Source organism: Lactuca virosa, chromosome 4, assembly GCF_052849685.1.
Source record: "Lactuca virosa cultivar CGN04683 chromosome 4, Lactuca_virosa_CGN04683_v6, whole genome shotgun sequence".
In the NCBI taxonomy this organism is placed as follows: Eukaryota; Viridiplantae; Streptophyta; class Magnoliopsida; order Asterales; family Asteraceae; genus Lactuca; species Lactuca virosa.
The window spans coordinates 235,276,645-235,293,600 of NC_136429.1; the positions used below are offsets into that span (position 1 = coordinate 235,276,645).

At 38.6% G+C, this 16,956-nt stretch overlaps 1 protein-coding gene across 1 annotated transcript; it reads left to right on the forward strand.

Moving 5' to 3' along the window:
• Positions 1-2,702: 2,702 nt before the first annotated feature.
• LOC145105722 (putative F-box protein At1g67623) lies at positions 2,703-3,668 on the forward strand. Its single transcript, XM_079042803.1, has 4 exons — positions 2,703-2,842; positions 2,929-3,085; positions 3,178-3,352; positions 3,631-3,668. Exons 1-4 carry the CDS (start codon positions 2,703-2,705, stop codon positions 3,666-3,668), a joined length of 510 nt encoding a protein of 169 aa, XP_078898929.1.
• Positions 3,669-16,956: the final 13,288 nt, after the last annotated feature.

Genomic DNA, 16,956 nt, shown 5'->3' on the forward strand with positions numbered 1-16,956 from the left:
TTATGGTGTCCATGGTTGACATATGGGCCATTGGTCAACATGGTAGTTGTTTAAGGTGTCCATGGTTGACATATGGATGACATATGGGCCATTGGTCAACATGGTTGTTGCTTATAATGTCCATGGTTGACATATGGATGACATATGGGCCATTGGTCAACATGGTTGTTGCTTATGGTGTCCATGGTTGACATATGTGCCATTGGTCAACATGATAGTTGCTTAAGGTGTCCATGGTTGACATATGGATGACATATGGGCCATTGGTCAACATGGTTGTTGCTTATGGTGTCCATGGTTGACATACGAATGGCATATGGGCCATTGGTCAACATGGTAGTTGCTTATAGTGTCCATGGTTGACATTTGGATGACATATGGGCCATTGGTCAACATGGTTGTTTCTTATGGTGTCCATGGTTGACATATGGGCCATTGCTCAACATGTTTGTTGCTTATGGTGTCCATGGTTGACATATGGGCCATTGGTCAAAATGGTAGTTTCTTAAGGTGTCCATGGTTGACATATGGATGACATTTGGGCCATTGGTCAACATGGTTGTTGCTTATGGTGTCTATGGTTGACATATGGATGACATATGGGCCATTGGTCAACATTGTTTTTGCTTATGGTGTCCATGGTTGACGTATGGGCCATTGTTCAACATGGTAGTTGCTTAAGGTGTCCATGGTTGACATATGGATGACATATGGGCCATTGGTCAACATGGTTGTTGCTTATGGTGTCCATGGTTGACATATGGGCCATTGGTCAACATGGTAGTTGCTTAAGGTGTACATGGTTGACATATGGATGACATATGGGCCATTGGTCAACATGGTTGTTGCTTATGGTGTCCATGGTTGACATATGGATGACATATGGGCCATTGGTCAACATGGTTGTTGCTTATGGTGTGCATGGTTGACATACGGATGACATATGGGCCATTGGTCAACATGGTAGTTTCTTAAGGTGTCCATGGTTGACATATGGATGACATATGGGCTATTGGTCAACATGGTAGTTGCTTAAGGTGTTCATGGTTGATATATACATGACATATGGGCCATTGGTCAACATGGTAGTTGCTTATGGTGTCCATGGTTGACATATGGATGACATATGGGCCATTGGTCAACATGGTTGTTGCTTATGGTGTCCATGGTTGACATATGGGCTATTGGTCAACAAGATAGTTGCTTAAGGTGTCCATGGTTGACATATGGATGAGATATGGGCCATTGGTCAACATGGTTGTTGCTTATGGTGTCCATGGTTGACATACAAATGACATATGGGCCATTGGTCAACATGGTAGTTGCTTATGCTGTCCATGGTTGACATTTGGATGACATATGGGCCATTGGTCAACATGCTTGTTGCTTATGGTGTCCATGGTTGACATATGGATGACATATGGGCCATTGCTTAACATGGTTGGTTCTTATGGTGTCCATGGTTGACATATGGGCCATTGGTCAACATGGTAGTTTCTTAAGGTGTCCATGGTTGACATATAGATGACATATGGGCCATTTGTTCAACATGGTTGTTGCTTATGGTATCCATGGTTGACATATGGATGACATATGGACCATTGGCCAACATTGTTTTTGCTTATGGTGTCCATGGTTGACATATGGGCCATTGGTCAACATGGTAGTTGCTTAAGGTGTCCATGGTTGACATATGGATGACATATGGGCCATTTATCAACATGGTTGTTGCTTATGGTGTCCATGGTTGACATATGGGCCATTGGTCAACATGGTAGTTGCTTAAGGTGTACATGGTTGACATATGGATGACATATGGGCCATTGGTCAACATGGTTGTTGCTTATGGTGTCAATGGTTGACATATGGATGACATATGGGCTATTGGTCAACATAGTTGTTGCTTATGGTGTCCATGGTTGACATACGGATGACATATGGGCCATTGGTCAACATGGTAGTTGCTTATGGTGTCCATGGTTGACATATGGGCCATTGGTCAACATGGTAGTTCCTTAAGGTGTCCATGGTTGACATATGCATGACATATGGGCCATTAGTCAACATGGTAGTTGCTTATGGTGTCCATGGTTGACATATGGATGACATATGGGCCATTGGTCAACATGGTTGTTTCTTATGGTGTCCATGGTTGACATATGAGCCATTGGTCAACATGGTAGTTGCTTATGATGTCCATGGTTGACATATGGAGTACATATGGGCCATTGGTCAACATATATCATTTGTGCCGGTTGTGTATTAAAATTTAAAATTTTTAAATACTTAATTTTGTAGGAAATATTAATTTTTTAAATAATTTTATTAATAATTTAGGGTCCCCGATTAATCCCTGCTGAGTCTGATTAATCGCTTATCGCCAGTCGACCGCCGAGCTACCGACGAATGATTTTTACAATCTTGATTAATTAAAATAGAAATTGAATTTTCTTTTAAATATGAGTTTTTACAAAACTACCCTTAATAATTAAATACGAGTCATTGTATGTATTAGGATAATTTGGTCATTTTGTAATGGAACATCTTTTAGGCGCCATAATGTTTTCCGACGAAACACGTTGTTTCAGTTCTTCACTCTGAAATTCAGTCACTTTGAAACATCCCCAACTTAAAAATTCCGACAGACAAAAAACCCTAAAATCAATTTTGCAGAATCGTTATCTTAGTGAATGTTTATTATTATGGAAGCCAGTACTTCATCTAAGATTCAATCAAGAAATCAAACGAAATCGCTATCAGACATGCCATTTGAAGTGATGGAGAAAATAATAGTCGACTTGGCAAAAATTTCAGCAGTCGAGGCTTTCAGGATGAAGAGTGTGTAAGTTTTGCCTTTGATCATTCTATTTCACAAGTGTATTTGAGTTGTCTTTACATTATCGAGCGAATATTGTGTTTCGTTTGCAGTTGTAGATTCTTCAACGAGGCAGGAAAAACGGATGAAGTATATAAACATATGGAGTTAGATGGATTACGATTTTGTGTTTGCTCTGACCACAAACATACAGTTGTCAATAAATGCATAGAGATGAGAAACCCAAATATTCTATTCAGGAATGGATTGGTACGTTGTTGTATATATGCATAGTAGTAATAAATATGTTACTTGTTTTGCATAACTTTAACTAGAAATTATGTGTTTAATGTTTTTTTCAGATGAAGTTATTTTTCTTAGAAGCTGAACATGAAGGGAAAACGATGCTTGAAGAAGCATCTGCATTGGGACATTTGGATTCAACATTTGTCATGGGAATGATGCTGATGGCTGAAGGGAGACATAGGAAGCACGAAGCTTTGGACATGTTGAACAATGCTTACCGCAGAGCAAAAGGTAAGTGGAATCTTAGAGCAACTTGTTCTAAGGTTCATCTCCACTTAAATAGGGAGGGGAGGAAACATGTAAACTTCCATGGCTTCCATAGATCTTATGCATTGCATAAGTCTGTAGGTAGTGTGTCAGACGCTTTTGTGAATGGATACAAATGGGTGTTTATGTGTGACATTTGTTTATGAGATGCTTGTTTCATTAGGTTTTCTAGGGAGTTTGGTATAATTTATGAGTAGTTTGTTGATATGTACTTTCATATTATAACATTTAATGCTTTGTAGATTCCTTTGGTTTAATATACGAATATATAGTAATTTAGTTGATAAGTAATTATTTGATGTTGTTACTTGATTAGTAAATATGTTGTGTTGTTAATAAGGGACTAAAAGAGTTAAAGTTTGTAATGATGTTTGAATGATGTTTAAATAATGTTTGAATAATGTATTTTGGACTTTTAATATTAGTGTTTGTATTGTATTGTGATTATAGTTGTATGTAGCAAATGTTTGTTCTTTCCTTGTATTAAATACATATAAAATACAATTGTAAAGGCATAAACAAACATGTATTTTATTTTGGACTTGGTAATTTGGTTTAATATCAACTAGTGGAGAACCCATTCTTTGCATAGGGTAAAATTGTAAAGGAATAAACATTGGGACTAAAAGTGGCAACAAAGAAAAAGTATTGTGGCTAAAATCAAAGTAAAAAAAGTTACTATAAACATAGGGACTAAAAGTGGCAACAAAAGAAACTATTGTGTCTAAAATCTAAAGTAAATAAGTTTACTGTTAAAATCTTGTTCCATTTTTAATATGTATATTACTACATGAATATATACTAGTAATTTGGTGAAATGTTAATATAAATGTATTACATTATGGATTATGATATATATGTTATTTTTGTCTTTTTAATTTCAACAATCAAAAGTCAAATATTACCTAGCTATAAAAGGCTATAATATTTGAATATGTGTTTTGACACAAATACCCTTAGTATTCAAATATTTGGAATGATTTCAGGGGCAATTTGGTCTTTTTACACTCTAAATTGTTAAGGCGCCATCATACATCTGACGTCACGCCGGCGTTCCAGTTCTTCAACCATTCGGAACATCTCAACTTTTCCGGACGATAAATCTGCAAACAAACACTAAAACCCCCAAATCGTCGAAGGATAATCGTTCTCAAAAACGATTTTCTCCGATAATAGAGACTCTTGTACTCCTCTCGACCAGATCAGCATAAAGTAAGTTTTTTTCCATACCCTGTTACACTGTCTTTCATAGTTACACTTAATTTTTAAAAAAAAAATTGAAATCAACTACTCCAATGTGTATTTTGTAAGTAGAATGTCGAATACTAGAAGTCGCCGTTCGTTAGATGATCTCCCACTAGGGCTTTTGAGTCAGATATTTGTAGTAGTAGGGTCAAAATCTGCGAAAGACATCGTCTCTACAAGACTTTGGTAATTCTCAATAAACATCAACTAATGAATGTATATTTGATGAAATAAAACCTTATTTGTTTGTTATTTACTGTGTATTTAAATTTTTGAAGTTCAAAGAAGATGTATGAAGCAGGGGGTGATCCTCAAGTGTACAGAACAACATGCATTGACATGTTTGAAGGAATGGGTCCCAAAAATCTGAAAGCTGATTTATTTATACACACATGTGCATTGCATAATAACATTGAAGCGGTGTTCAAACAAGGAATTGTATGTGTAGTTTCAGTAACTATACGTAATCTATACCATTTATTAATATTTAGTGTCATTGATGTTATATATTGATATTGTTATTCTGTCAATAGGATGAGTGCTTTTATTATGACAATTTTGATTTAGGAATGACTTTGTTGAGACAAGCAACAGATGAAGATCATCTTGAGGAAATTTATTTTCTTGGAATGATCTACATTTCAAGAGGGCCTCATCAATGTGATGAAGGTATGTATATATGGTATATATGTAAATAAATTATATATATATAGTTAATTAAGGCATGCTTGTAGTTTGGGATTAGTATTTAGTTGTGTTGTGTTGTATAATATTTACTGTTTTATTGAAAATGGTACATTGGATTAATTGATGGATATTTTAATGTGTAGGTTTACAATTACTTGATGCCTATTTTGGCTGCGCAGTTCCGGATGATGGGGAGTACACGGGTGTTGTTGATAGTGCCAAAGAGTTGTTGCGGGCTGTTGATGTTGTTCATAGACTTACAACGAATAACATCACTTTCCAATGTGAAGACCCGTGCCATTCTGTTAAAGGTGCATTCGCAATAGGCCATGAAGAGGATGAGGATCGAAAAAGATATTGCACGGTTTGTCGTTGGTATGTAGAGTATGGTAGGTTTTGTATATTTCTTAAAAATATTAATGGTTGATAATAGAATGGACATTGAATATTAGTGTTCTTATTATATTGTATATGAAGTTGTATAGTACCACTATAATTTTATTTTGGTTTTGTGTTTACATCGTTATGTTAAAAGGGCATTTTAGTCATTTTTGCTTGCTTTGATGTTTGAGTAGGATGAAGTATACGTAAAACACATGTTATTTTTGTGATGAAGTATAGTTAATGTAATTAAAAATAAGTTTGTAATGAATTCGTTATTAAGGAAAATTAATCTACATAGATTATATATACTTTAACATGCCCAGTTAATGTAATTAAAAATAACTTTGTAATGAATTCGTTGTTAATTATTCATTATATACTATGCTTTCAAGAAATTATACATAACTTGATTAGCACAACTGGCTTAACCGCGCCCTTTTGTAGCATAAGCTTAAGTTTGAGTCTGCTTGCCAGCAATATCTACTTTATAATTCATTTTTACATTTTTTATCCATTAGTTTATGCCACATATTACCAATTCAAAAACATTTCATTCAAACCATATCTTACAAATTCCATTGATCACAATAATAATTCATCCATAGTATAAGAAGATTAATTAAGCATACAACATCCCAACAAATGCCATCACAAATTAGCTACACGTTTTGTTCCATAGCAAAACAAGCAAACGAAATCATATTCCATAGCAGAATTTGTCACACCCCCAAACCAAGGATGGCGGAAACGTCCGGGGGTGGAGGACTTCATGTATAGTATCACAACAACGAGTATAATAGTGCTCAAAGTAAATACAACCATCATAAATATAATTGAAAAGGTTACACTATAGTATATGTTTACATGTTTCAAAATCAATTACATTATGATGACAAAATGAAATGTTTGACGATTTAACGTCCCATCCTCAAAATGCTGTTGGTTTCCTGTTTCACTGATTTCCTGAGAACACAAGTAGTTTTGAAAAGTGTCAACAATTAAGTTGGTGAGTTCATAAGAGTTTTGTTTGAGGAAGAAACCGTTTTCCTTGTAAAAGCGACAGAGTATGTTTCCAGAAAATCCAATATTTTCTTTATTAAGTGTGAAATGAATGCTCCTATGTTATGCGGTAATGTACCCTAGAAGGACCCATAGATTCCTTCTATAATCACCCAGCGTATAAAAGTTATATAAAATTTAAGTTAAATAAACCGTTGAATATAATGGGTCTGCCCTAGGTCCACAACCAAACAAGGAACATGAGATAAGGCGGACCCACCAATTCTAAGTCGATTTCAATTCAATTTATATAAATCTAACATGTACACTTAGCAATTACAGCTGAAAACTAACAATTCTAAATGATATGTAGTTTTAATACCCTAAAACTATTTTTGTGTAAACCCGGTACTTTGTATTCGTACCCCGTTTATATGAAAACCCGGTACTTTATAGTGTACCCCTTTTTGTATAAACCCGGTACTTTGTAATGTACCCCTTTTTGTATGAAACCCGGTACTTTGTAATGTACCCCTTTTATATGAAACTTTTTGTATAAACCCGGTACTTTGTAATGTACCCCTTTTTGTATAAACCCGGTACTTTGTAATGTACCCCCTTTTATATGAAAACCTTTTGTAATGAGTTCGTAATGTAAATGAAACATAAACTATACCTATTATAGTTTATCATAATGTTTTTAATGTATATGCAGCCTAACTATACCTATTATAGTTTAGCATATTTGTTTGTGGTGTATAAGAACCCTTTTCTATGTAAGTCGAATGTGTATTAAAAATATAAGTATGTTTATCCTGCCTTGTTTTGTACTATTGGTAATGATGGAGGGTTCTTACAATTCAGTGAGTATTTTCTGTTATATAATTATACCACAACAAGAAACACATGTAAAATATGAAATCCTCAAAGATTAACACTTTGCTCAACATGTTACAAAGTGTGATGAAAGTTATAAGCTGTTATCTAGTTTTTGACCTGTCTACACTGTTTTAGAAAAATCATAGAACAATCATACGAAGTCAAAAACTGAATCCGTAAATTCTGTGAGTTCACAAAATGCGTCTAGTTTCTTCATAATTTTTATTATGATTTTTAGAAGTCTTTAACTTGTGTTAAAATGTTCATAGTCACAGACTGGTCCGGATTCGTTTCTGAAATGATAGACAGTTTTGTAAAAATCACCATAAATCGTAGAAAAATCTTATGGAGATGTGCAAGTAGTCATTTTAAAGGTATGAACCTGAACTATTTTCATATTAAACAGTTTTGAGAGATATTAAGTTTAAGATAGTCAAAACAATCCGTGAATAAGACTCAACTTTTCTGATGAAAGCTGTTGTTTGAGTTTAGTTAAGTTATTGGTGTTTTAACTTGTATTCCCCCCTTAAAACTTAAGAAAACATGAAAAGATAAGGGTATGAACTCACCTTGAGTGATTTCAGAAGATGGATGATGAAGAAAAGAAGTGTTCAACTCAAGAACACTTAGAAGATGCTTGATGATTCGAAGATCTAACAACAAATATGACGATATTTGTGTAAAGAACCCGTAATTTGAGTGAAGAAGTGTAAGGAAATCAAGTGTGGGAAGAGATTTACTTACCAAGGTGTGTGAAGAGATCAAGATCAGCCTTGAATCTCGGATTCTTGGTGAGAGGAAGTGAGAGAGAATGTGTTTGTTCTTCTTTGAGAAAGAGTGAATAAGGTGGAAGGAGAGAGGAGATTTTCAGCTTTTGAGTATTGAATCTTGCTGGAGAGGGGTGGTGAAAGGACAATGATTGACTAGGTATGGGTGAATAGTGACTGGGAATAGTCAGGGAGTGGGTATGGGAGGTAACTTGTGTCCTTGCCCAAAGGATAAGTCAACACTCCACCTAAATATCTCACCAAATAGATCTTTTTCTTAGGCAAGGATTTCCCCCAAAAAATGAATATTTAGGTTTTATTATGTTAAATTACGAGTTTGGGTGAAAATCCCGCGTTAAAATCACGAAAAACGAGCTTAAAACGAAGTTTGGGTCAAAAACCGGTAATATGGACCGAACCTGCGAGGTTTGGCTCTAAGAGAGTGAGAACCGAGAGAAGGGAAGGAAGGAACCGAGAGGAAAAGGAGGGGACCAAAGGTGCGAGGGGGAGGGACCGAAGGTCCGAGGTCTCGGTTCGGTCTGCTGAGCTTCGGTCCGAGAGGGTGTAGTTCGCTTCTGACATCTTCGCTTCTGACAAGTTCGGTTCCTAAGTGGTTCGGCTCCTTAAGAGGGTTCGGCTCCTTAAGAGGGTTCGACTCCTTAAGAGGGTTCGGCTCCTTAAGAGGTTTCGGCTCCTTAAGGCTGTTTTTCGCGTAGACTTCCGTTTTCGAGCTGTTTTCGTCTAATTCGAGGGTCGGGATGCCCCGAGTGTGGTTAGGATGTTGATATGCTATGTGATCTGTTAGACTGTTTGTCTGGTTAAGGACTTGTTATGGGATTAATTGTTTTATGTGCACATGGTTGTTTGACGGGGGTTGGGTTGAGGCGGGTCCTGCTTTGTGCTGTAGGCCAACATACCCAGGGCGGACCGGATATTCCGAAGGTCCAGCGAGCGGTCCGGATAGGCTGAAGGCCCCAAGAGGGCGGACCAGACGTGCCGAGGCTCGGAGAGTGGACCAGGCCGACTGAAGAGATAAGACCAAGCTGCTCCGACCATCGACATGAACTTCACCACAGACCACTACCAAAGAACCAATTCCATAAATACCAAAATTACCAAAATACCCTTGGAAGTCAAACTGGTCAACTCTTGGTCAAAGTCAAAGTCCTCAATCAAAGTCAACCCTCCTGGTTGACTCTACTCGCCGAGTCAACCCGTCGACTCGTTGAGTCCTCATACTCAGAAAACTCCATAACACGACTCAACTCGCCGAGTCGCCCCAAGACGCGTCGAGTCCAACGATCTCCGAGTCCCATCCTGACCAACTCACTAAGTCACCCCTCGACTCACTGATCTGCGTCTTAACCAGAAGAGGTTAGGGGTTCTGCGACTTGACTCGCCGAGTCTAAGAACAGACTCGCCGAGTCCAAGGCAATCTTCAACAGACTCGCTGAGTTGTTCTTCAACTCGCCGAGTCCATGCTTATGTTCATACAACTCGTCGAGTACACCCATGTGACTCGCCGAGTCTCTCCAGTTCTCAATCCATACAGTGGCTTTTCGAGCCATGCAGGGGCTCCAATCCATAGATCCACTCTTCTACAGTCTAACCCTCACATAAAGTTGAAAACTTTACGTGACACCAAGGAGATATAGGCCCAAAACACATTAGGGCTAGGGTTAAGGACTAGGGGGCTTCACCAACAACTCTTAGACACATACTTTATGACATTCTGGACCAGCTCAAGTCTAGATCTGAGGTAGCAACCTCAGATCTACCCTCCAAACCCGAAATAACCTTCAATCATACCAAAAATGCCCCAAATCTCAAACAATAATAGATCTAGATGCAAAAGAGCCCAAGCAACAGATTATTACCTCCAATATAAGCTCTAACTGAAGTAGATCCCGGATCTACACCACTCCTTTGCAGCAAGCCTCTTGATCTTCAAGCCTCTTTTCAAGATTTCCTCTTCCAAAGCTCTATTCTCTCTAAAAATGGAGGCTCACTCGATTTCTAGGGTTTACAGGCTCTCAAGAGTGGTAAGGAGGCTGAGGAAGGGATATAACATTCTTTATATAGGGCACAACCCCCGGGATTAGGGTTTTCTCCCTTCAGTACCAACTCGTCGAGTCCCAGCCTCCGACTCGGCGAGTTGGCCACTTATTCCGCGACCCAAAACCCGCTCCGACTCGGCGAGTAAGAAGGCCTACTCGTCGAGTCCCTTCCTTCAATTACACTTTGCACCCTTCAACTTCTTGCTTCCGAACTTGGGATGTTACAATTCTCCCCCACTTAAATTAGGCTTCGTCCTCGAAGCCTACTGCAGTATACGCTTCAGAACAAACCCCTTGCACTGCAGACTCCGATATCTCAATTAACTCAGGTTCTTGCCAACCCTACTACTGCATCTCTCTTAACATAACCTCTTCTCGCCTAGCATCCCTGCTAATACTCCAAGCCGACAACCGGCCTTTTCTACTCAATGTCACCACATATCAATCATGTATCACTCGATGATACTATCCCTTTTTGTCAGGAACACACTTCCGTGTCCTGCGAACGCTAGGTTCCACAAACACCCACTACGCTCTGCCACAACACTAATCCATCTTCCTTCGCCCAAAATTGGCGATAACCCTGATAACTTGCAACCTGGAACGAATTCTCATGATGGAATACCCCAAATTGGAATACCTCCACATACATAACTCAAGCCTATAACCATTCTCGGAACTAAGGACCTTGTCCTTGCGTCACTCTCGAACCCTTCAGTTCGACACCACGGAGTGCAACCCACTCACACCTCCCTATCACGATCTCTAGGTCCTTGACCTCCTACTGTAATATCCTTATACAGTCCTCAACACCGGTCCAGACTACTCTCGAGTCTGTTATCCTACTGACTCACCTTCCTCTGTCCCAATCTCCAATCTGGAACCACTATCCTCCTCCTCCTCCTCTTCCAGGGAGACTGAAAACATGCCTGCGCATCATCCAACATTGCCACAACCTCAACGAGCATCCAACTCGTATGTGCTTCCATACATCTGGTACAATCCCAGTGCTTACTACCAATAACCGAAGCACTTTCGATCATCCTTTTACTCTGCTGCCTTCCTCTCAGAGGATCCACACTCCTTCCGGAGCTACATAACTTTCCTTTCCAGGAAGTCTACTCAACAAACCTTACCGCACTTATAAGTGCCACTGAGCTAAACTCCACACTACACTATCCATGTAGAGCAACTGCTATTCGCGAACTCCCATATACTCCGAATCCGATCACATAATAAACTAGGCCCACGCACGGCCTCCAGCCAACTTCTGTTGGATAAGGTGTATAAGTCCATAACTATTTCTGGTATGTACTTGACCCGACCCGGCATGGTCCATTTGGGTTGCATGGCACCATGCAATTGGATAAACTAAAATGAGAGAAATAACACTTATGGTTTATTAATATATTATAAGTTCTAATATATTAATAATATTATTTAATTAGTTTGATCAAGAATTAATTTAGAATTAATTAAGTGATCAAAAGATAACTAATTAAATATATGGGTAGATTATGTAAATCTTCCATATCTTATATAGTGGGCTAAGAGGCTCCATGGATTATCAAGTTGGGTTCCACCCATAGGATGCTCCATGGAGGCTCCATGGGAGTTACAAACCCATGGGTCATGGAAATGAAGAGTCATGCCACATTAGGGTTTACATGGTGTAACCCTAGATGTGACACACTATATAAGCAACATGTTCTCCACCAAAATCGGGACACTAAGAAACAAGAGGGCTAGAGCCGATTTTGCAAGTGTAAGATTCTCTCAAAGTTTACTCCTTTGCATTTGGCGTTGTGTGAAGCATTTGAGGCATCACACTTGGGGTGCTAGGCTCACAAGGTTTCAAGGATCATAATCAACAACAAGGTAAGTTATTCTATCTTTCATTCAAGTTAAAAATGTTCCCCATGTATGCTAGATAGGAATATAACCTTGGAATTCAACTTTGCATGATTATTAGACAAACATAGATCCAAGGTTATTAGGGTTGCATGTACACTTAAGAAGTGTTAGAATGCTCAAAACCCATCAGTGGTATCAGAGCCTAGGTTTGTTTGTTGTTTTTTTTGTGTGCAAACAGCTTGAAAAAAAATCGTTTTTCTGTTTTCTGCTCGTATGAAAGTTTGCACATTTGTTGCTGGAAATGGACTAGAAACATTACCCTAAACTGTTTTGATGTTTTAAAGCTTGTTTTAGATGGTGTAATGTTTATGCTAATCCATTTACAATGGCAATTATTAAAATTACAAGTTTTTTTTAAGTGTAATTTTTGATTCTTGAAAGTGTTCATATTCATGTTCTTGAACTTATGAAGATTAGATGATCATAGGAATTGTTTGTAACCTTCATGGTAGTTTAATTCATGATCATAATGTGTTTTAATGGAGTCCATAACTTGTCCTCAAGTTATGGAAAACCAAAAGTCTCACTTTTATTAAAGCCATTAAAAGAACACAAGAGTTATAAAAATGAAGAGTCTTCATTTTTATTACTCAATTAATTCATAAGTTATAAGAAATGAAAAGTTTTGGAAGTTTACAAAACTTGCCCTCAAGTTTTGGAACATGTAAAGTCTTGATTAAAACTTTAGTTCCAACCCTTAGAATTTTAAAAGTTAAAATTCAACCCTTATACTTTATAATATTATAAGTTACTAATATATATATGTATAACGTCAAGTCGTCTTACCGCTAGTACGCCTCATTCACGAAGCTGGTCTATAAGGGGGGTATAAGGTTGTTGCCTATAAAATGGCAACTTAATGGGTGTCCACTCTCACCCACCGCTTCCTTGATCGGTGGAGGGTCGTTAGCCGAGCGGGTAGGACAAGGACTTATAAATTCTCATTAAAAGTATGATGAATATTATAAAGTAACTAAATGCTTTTATTAAATTCCCAATCTTAGTTACTTTAGGAAAATGTGAATAAGGTGCTAATCCATGAAATTACACTTTACACTTTGTTTAAGTCGTTGGTGGAGCGTGTGTGGTTAACCGGCACACTAACTTGGACTTAACAAGGTAGGTAAAGGGTGACTTAAGGTTTACCATAGCATCGGTGGAGCGTGTGTGGTTTACCGGCACATCGGTTGAGTGATAAACCTTGAGGGTACCAAGTGATTTGCATGGTTACTTCACACCTCGTTTTGTGATCCTCGGTATCCCAGTCACAAAACTTGGAGGGCACACTCGAGATTGAAACATGCCTTTGAAAAGTTCATTGAATCTCAAAAGAATCTAGGAATTTCTAAGAACCAATTAAAAACCTAATATTTATATTTCGTTTTTCATGGTGGAAATTGGTGAATCGTCATTCACCTACCTTTCAAATATGTTATAGCTTGGATTACGGCATACCTCTTCTAAGTTATAATATATTGTGATTGGATTCTAGCCTTAATATTACATTTGGGTGTTTTATTAAGGACTCTCTTAATATCTAAACTAATCTTGTTCTCTTCTTTCAGATGTCTTCAAACAATGCTGCTTCTGGCTCTAATCCTAATGGCTCCTTTACCCTTATGAACTTGTGTGGGAAAGTCACTTTTGATGGATCCAACTACAATGAATGGATCAGAAACATCAGGATGATTACCCGCTACGAGGACAAAGAATATGTCCTCGACAAGGAGCTTAAGGAGATTGATGAGACCACTGCAACTCCCCAGGAGATCGCTGACTTCCGGGCACATGAAAGGGATGCTACAAAAGTGGCATGCATCATGTTGGCCACCATGACATCGGAACTCCAAAAGTCCTATGAGGACTTCTACCCTTTTGAAATGCACCAAGATCTGATGGAAAGATACCATCAAAGTGCACGACAAGAGAGGTATGAAATCATATGCTCTATCATAACAACCATGATGAAGGACGGGGAATCCGTCACGAGCCACATGCAGAAAATGCAAAGGTATGTGGATCGGTTGCTGAAGCTTAATGTGAACTTCCCTCAGGAGCTTGCAATAGATATCATTTTGCACTCCTTACCATCGTGCTATGATCAATTCCGCATGACATATCACATGAATAAGGAAGAGGTCACACTCAGCAAACTTCAGGGACTTCTCAAGACCGCAGAAACATGTCTTAAGGGTAAGTCGGTTGTTAACACTCCTACTCCAAACTCCGCCCCGGTTTTGGCAATCGGGAAAGGTAGAGGGAAGAAGAGGAAGAGCTCTTCGAAGGGTACCAAGGCTAGGACCCTTGATGGCTCTTCTTCAAGTGGAACCAAGAAAGGTTTCGTCACTCCTTCTTCTGACCCAAAAGAGGCTGAATGCTTCTATTGCCATGAAAAGTCACATTGGAAGCAGAACTGCCCAAAATACCAGCAAGATGTGAAGGATGGGAAAGTTAAACCCAACCATGCAGGTATTTACACTATCTTATCTAATAACTCACCCCATTCTAACTCTTGGGTCCTTGATACCGGTTGTGGTATTCATATCTGTTTAGATTTGCAGGGACTAAGAAGAAGTGAGAATGTGGAGCATGGAAGAATAAACTTAATCATGGGGAATAGGAAAGCTTTACCTGTCACCAAGATTGGAGTTTATACTTTATTGCTAAGTAGTGGGTTTAGTTTAGATTTGAATAAATGTTGTTATTCACCAGAAATGGCAAGAAACATTATTTCCTTTCATGAATTGTATAAACAAGGTTTCACCTTTTCATTTGATAATGAAGTTGGTTCGATTAATGCTTTCTTTAATAATGTTCTTTATTTTAAAGCATTACCTTGTGATGGCGTGTATGAAACTGTATCTGTGGTTGATAACTTAGGAAATAATGTATTGTGTATTGATTCTGTTAATAATAATAACTTGGATAAAGCATCATTATGGCATTGTCGTCTTGGACATATAAGCAAGAAACGCATAGGCCAACTCCAAAAGGATGGAGTCTTGGAGTCATTTGACCTAAAGTCAGATGATAGTTGCGAATCATGCTTACTTGGAAAAATGACAAAGTCACCCTTCATAGGTTCTTGTGAGAGGGGTGAAGGTTTGTTGGATCTTATACACACGGATGTGTGTGGACCCTTCAAACATGCCACAAGGGATGCTAATCGTTATTATTTGACTTTTACTGATGATTACAGTAGATATGGATATGTCTACTTAATCAAGCATAAGTCAGAGACTTTTGAGAGGTTTAAAGAGTTTAAACAGGAAGTCGAGAATCAATTGGGCAGGAACATTAAGATGCTTCGATCCGATCGAGGTGGTGAGTATCTTAGTTCAGAGTTCCTCGACTATCTTAGGGAATGTGGGATTGTCTCACAATTGACACCTCCCAGGACACCGCAGTTGAATGGTGTAGCTGAGAGGCGTAATAGAACCTTGTTGGATATTGTTCGTTCCATGATGAGTCGAGCTTCGCTACCAATCTCATTTTGGGGGTATGCCTTAGAGACTGCCGCCCATATCCTTAATCTAGTTCCCACAAAGAAAGTTGCCAAAACTCCTCATGAGATGTGGACTGGTAAAGTACCCAAACTAGACCACATTAAGATTTGGGGTTGCGAGGCTTTCGTGAGACGCGAGACTCATGATAAGCTCGAACCTCGAAGTGAGAGGTGTATTTTCATCGGCTACCCACAGAAATCCTTTGGTTACCTCTTCTACAGACCTAGTGAGAATGTGGTCTTTGTAGCTAGGAGGGCTTTCTTTCGAGAGAGAGAGTTCATAAGCCAAGGAGACAGTGGGAGGCAAGTTGACCTTGAAGAAATTCAAGAGTCAAGTGGTGAAGGAACTTCAAACCCTAGCACTCAACTTGAGGAGGAAACTCCTGTTGAGCCAATTGACAAGTCTGTACCTCTGAGGCGTTCCACAAGGGTTAGGAATGCACCTGAGCATTACTATGGATTCCATATTACTGCGGAAGGTGATACACTTATCAATGATGAGACACTGATAGGTCTGGATGAACCTAACAGTTACGCGGAAGCCATGGCAGGCCCTGAGTCAGCCAAGTGGAAAGAGGCAATGGACAGCGAGATACAGTCCATGTATGACAATCAAGTTTGGAACTTGGTTGAGAATGTACCAGGTCGTAAGACTGTAGGGTGCAAATGGATCTTCAAGAAGAAGACCGACATGGATGGTAATGTACACACTTATAAGGCACGACTGGTTGCAAAGGGTTTCTTACAAACTCCGGGAGTTGATTATGATGAGACCTTTTCTCCAGTGGCCAAGATTAAGTCTATTAGGGTTCTGTTAGCCATAGCCGCATTTCATGACTATGAAATATGGCAAATGGATGTCAAAACCGCTTTCCTTAATGGAAAGTTGGCTGAGGATGTTTACATGAGTCAACCAGAGGGTTTTGTCAATTCAGAGTACCCTAATAAAGTGTGTAAGCTTAAGAAATCCATTTATGGGTTAAAGCAAGCACCTCGCAGATGGAATCTTTGCTTTGATGAGAAAGTCAAATAATTTGGCTTTTCTAGGAGTGAAGATGAATCTTGTGTATATGTCAAGGCTAGTGGGAGTATAGTTAGCTTTTTGGTATTGTATGTGGATGACATACTACT

Bases quoted from the DNA above. Each gene is read 5' to 3' on its own strand.
- LOC145105722 (XM_079042803.1), top strand. From the start codon at position 2,703: ATGGAAGCCAGTACTTCATCTAAGATTCAATCAAGAAATCAAACGAAA. The intron at 2,843-2,928 runs GTAAGTTTTGCC...TTTCGTTTGCAG, and splicing joins GCTTTCAGGATGAAGAGTGT to TTGTAGATTCTTCAACGAGG. The intron at 3,353-3,630 runs GTAAGTGGAATC...AATGCTTTGTAG, and splicing joins TGCTTACCGCAGAGCAAAAG to ATTCCTTTGGTTTAATATAC.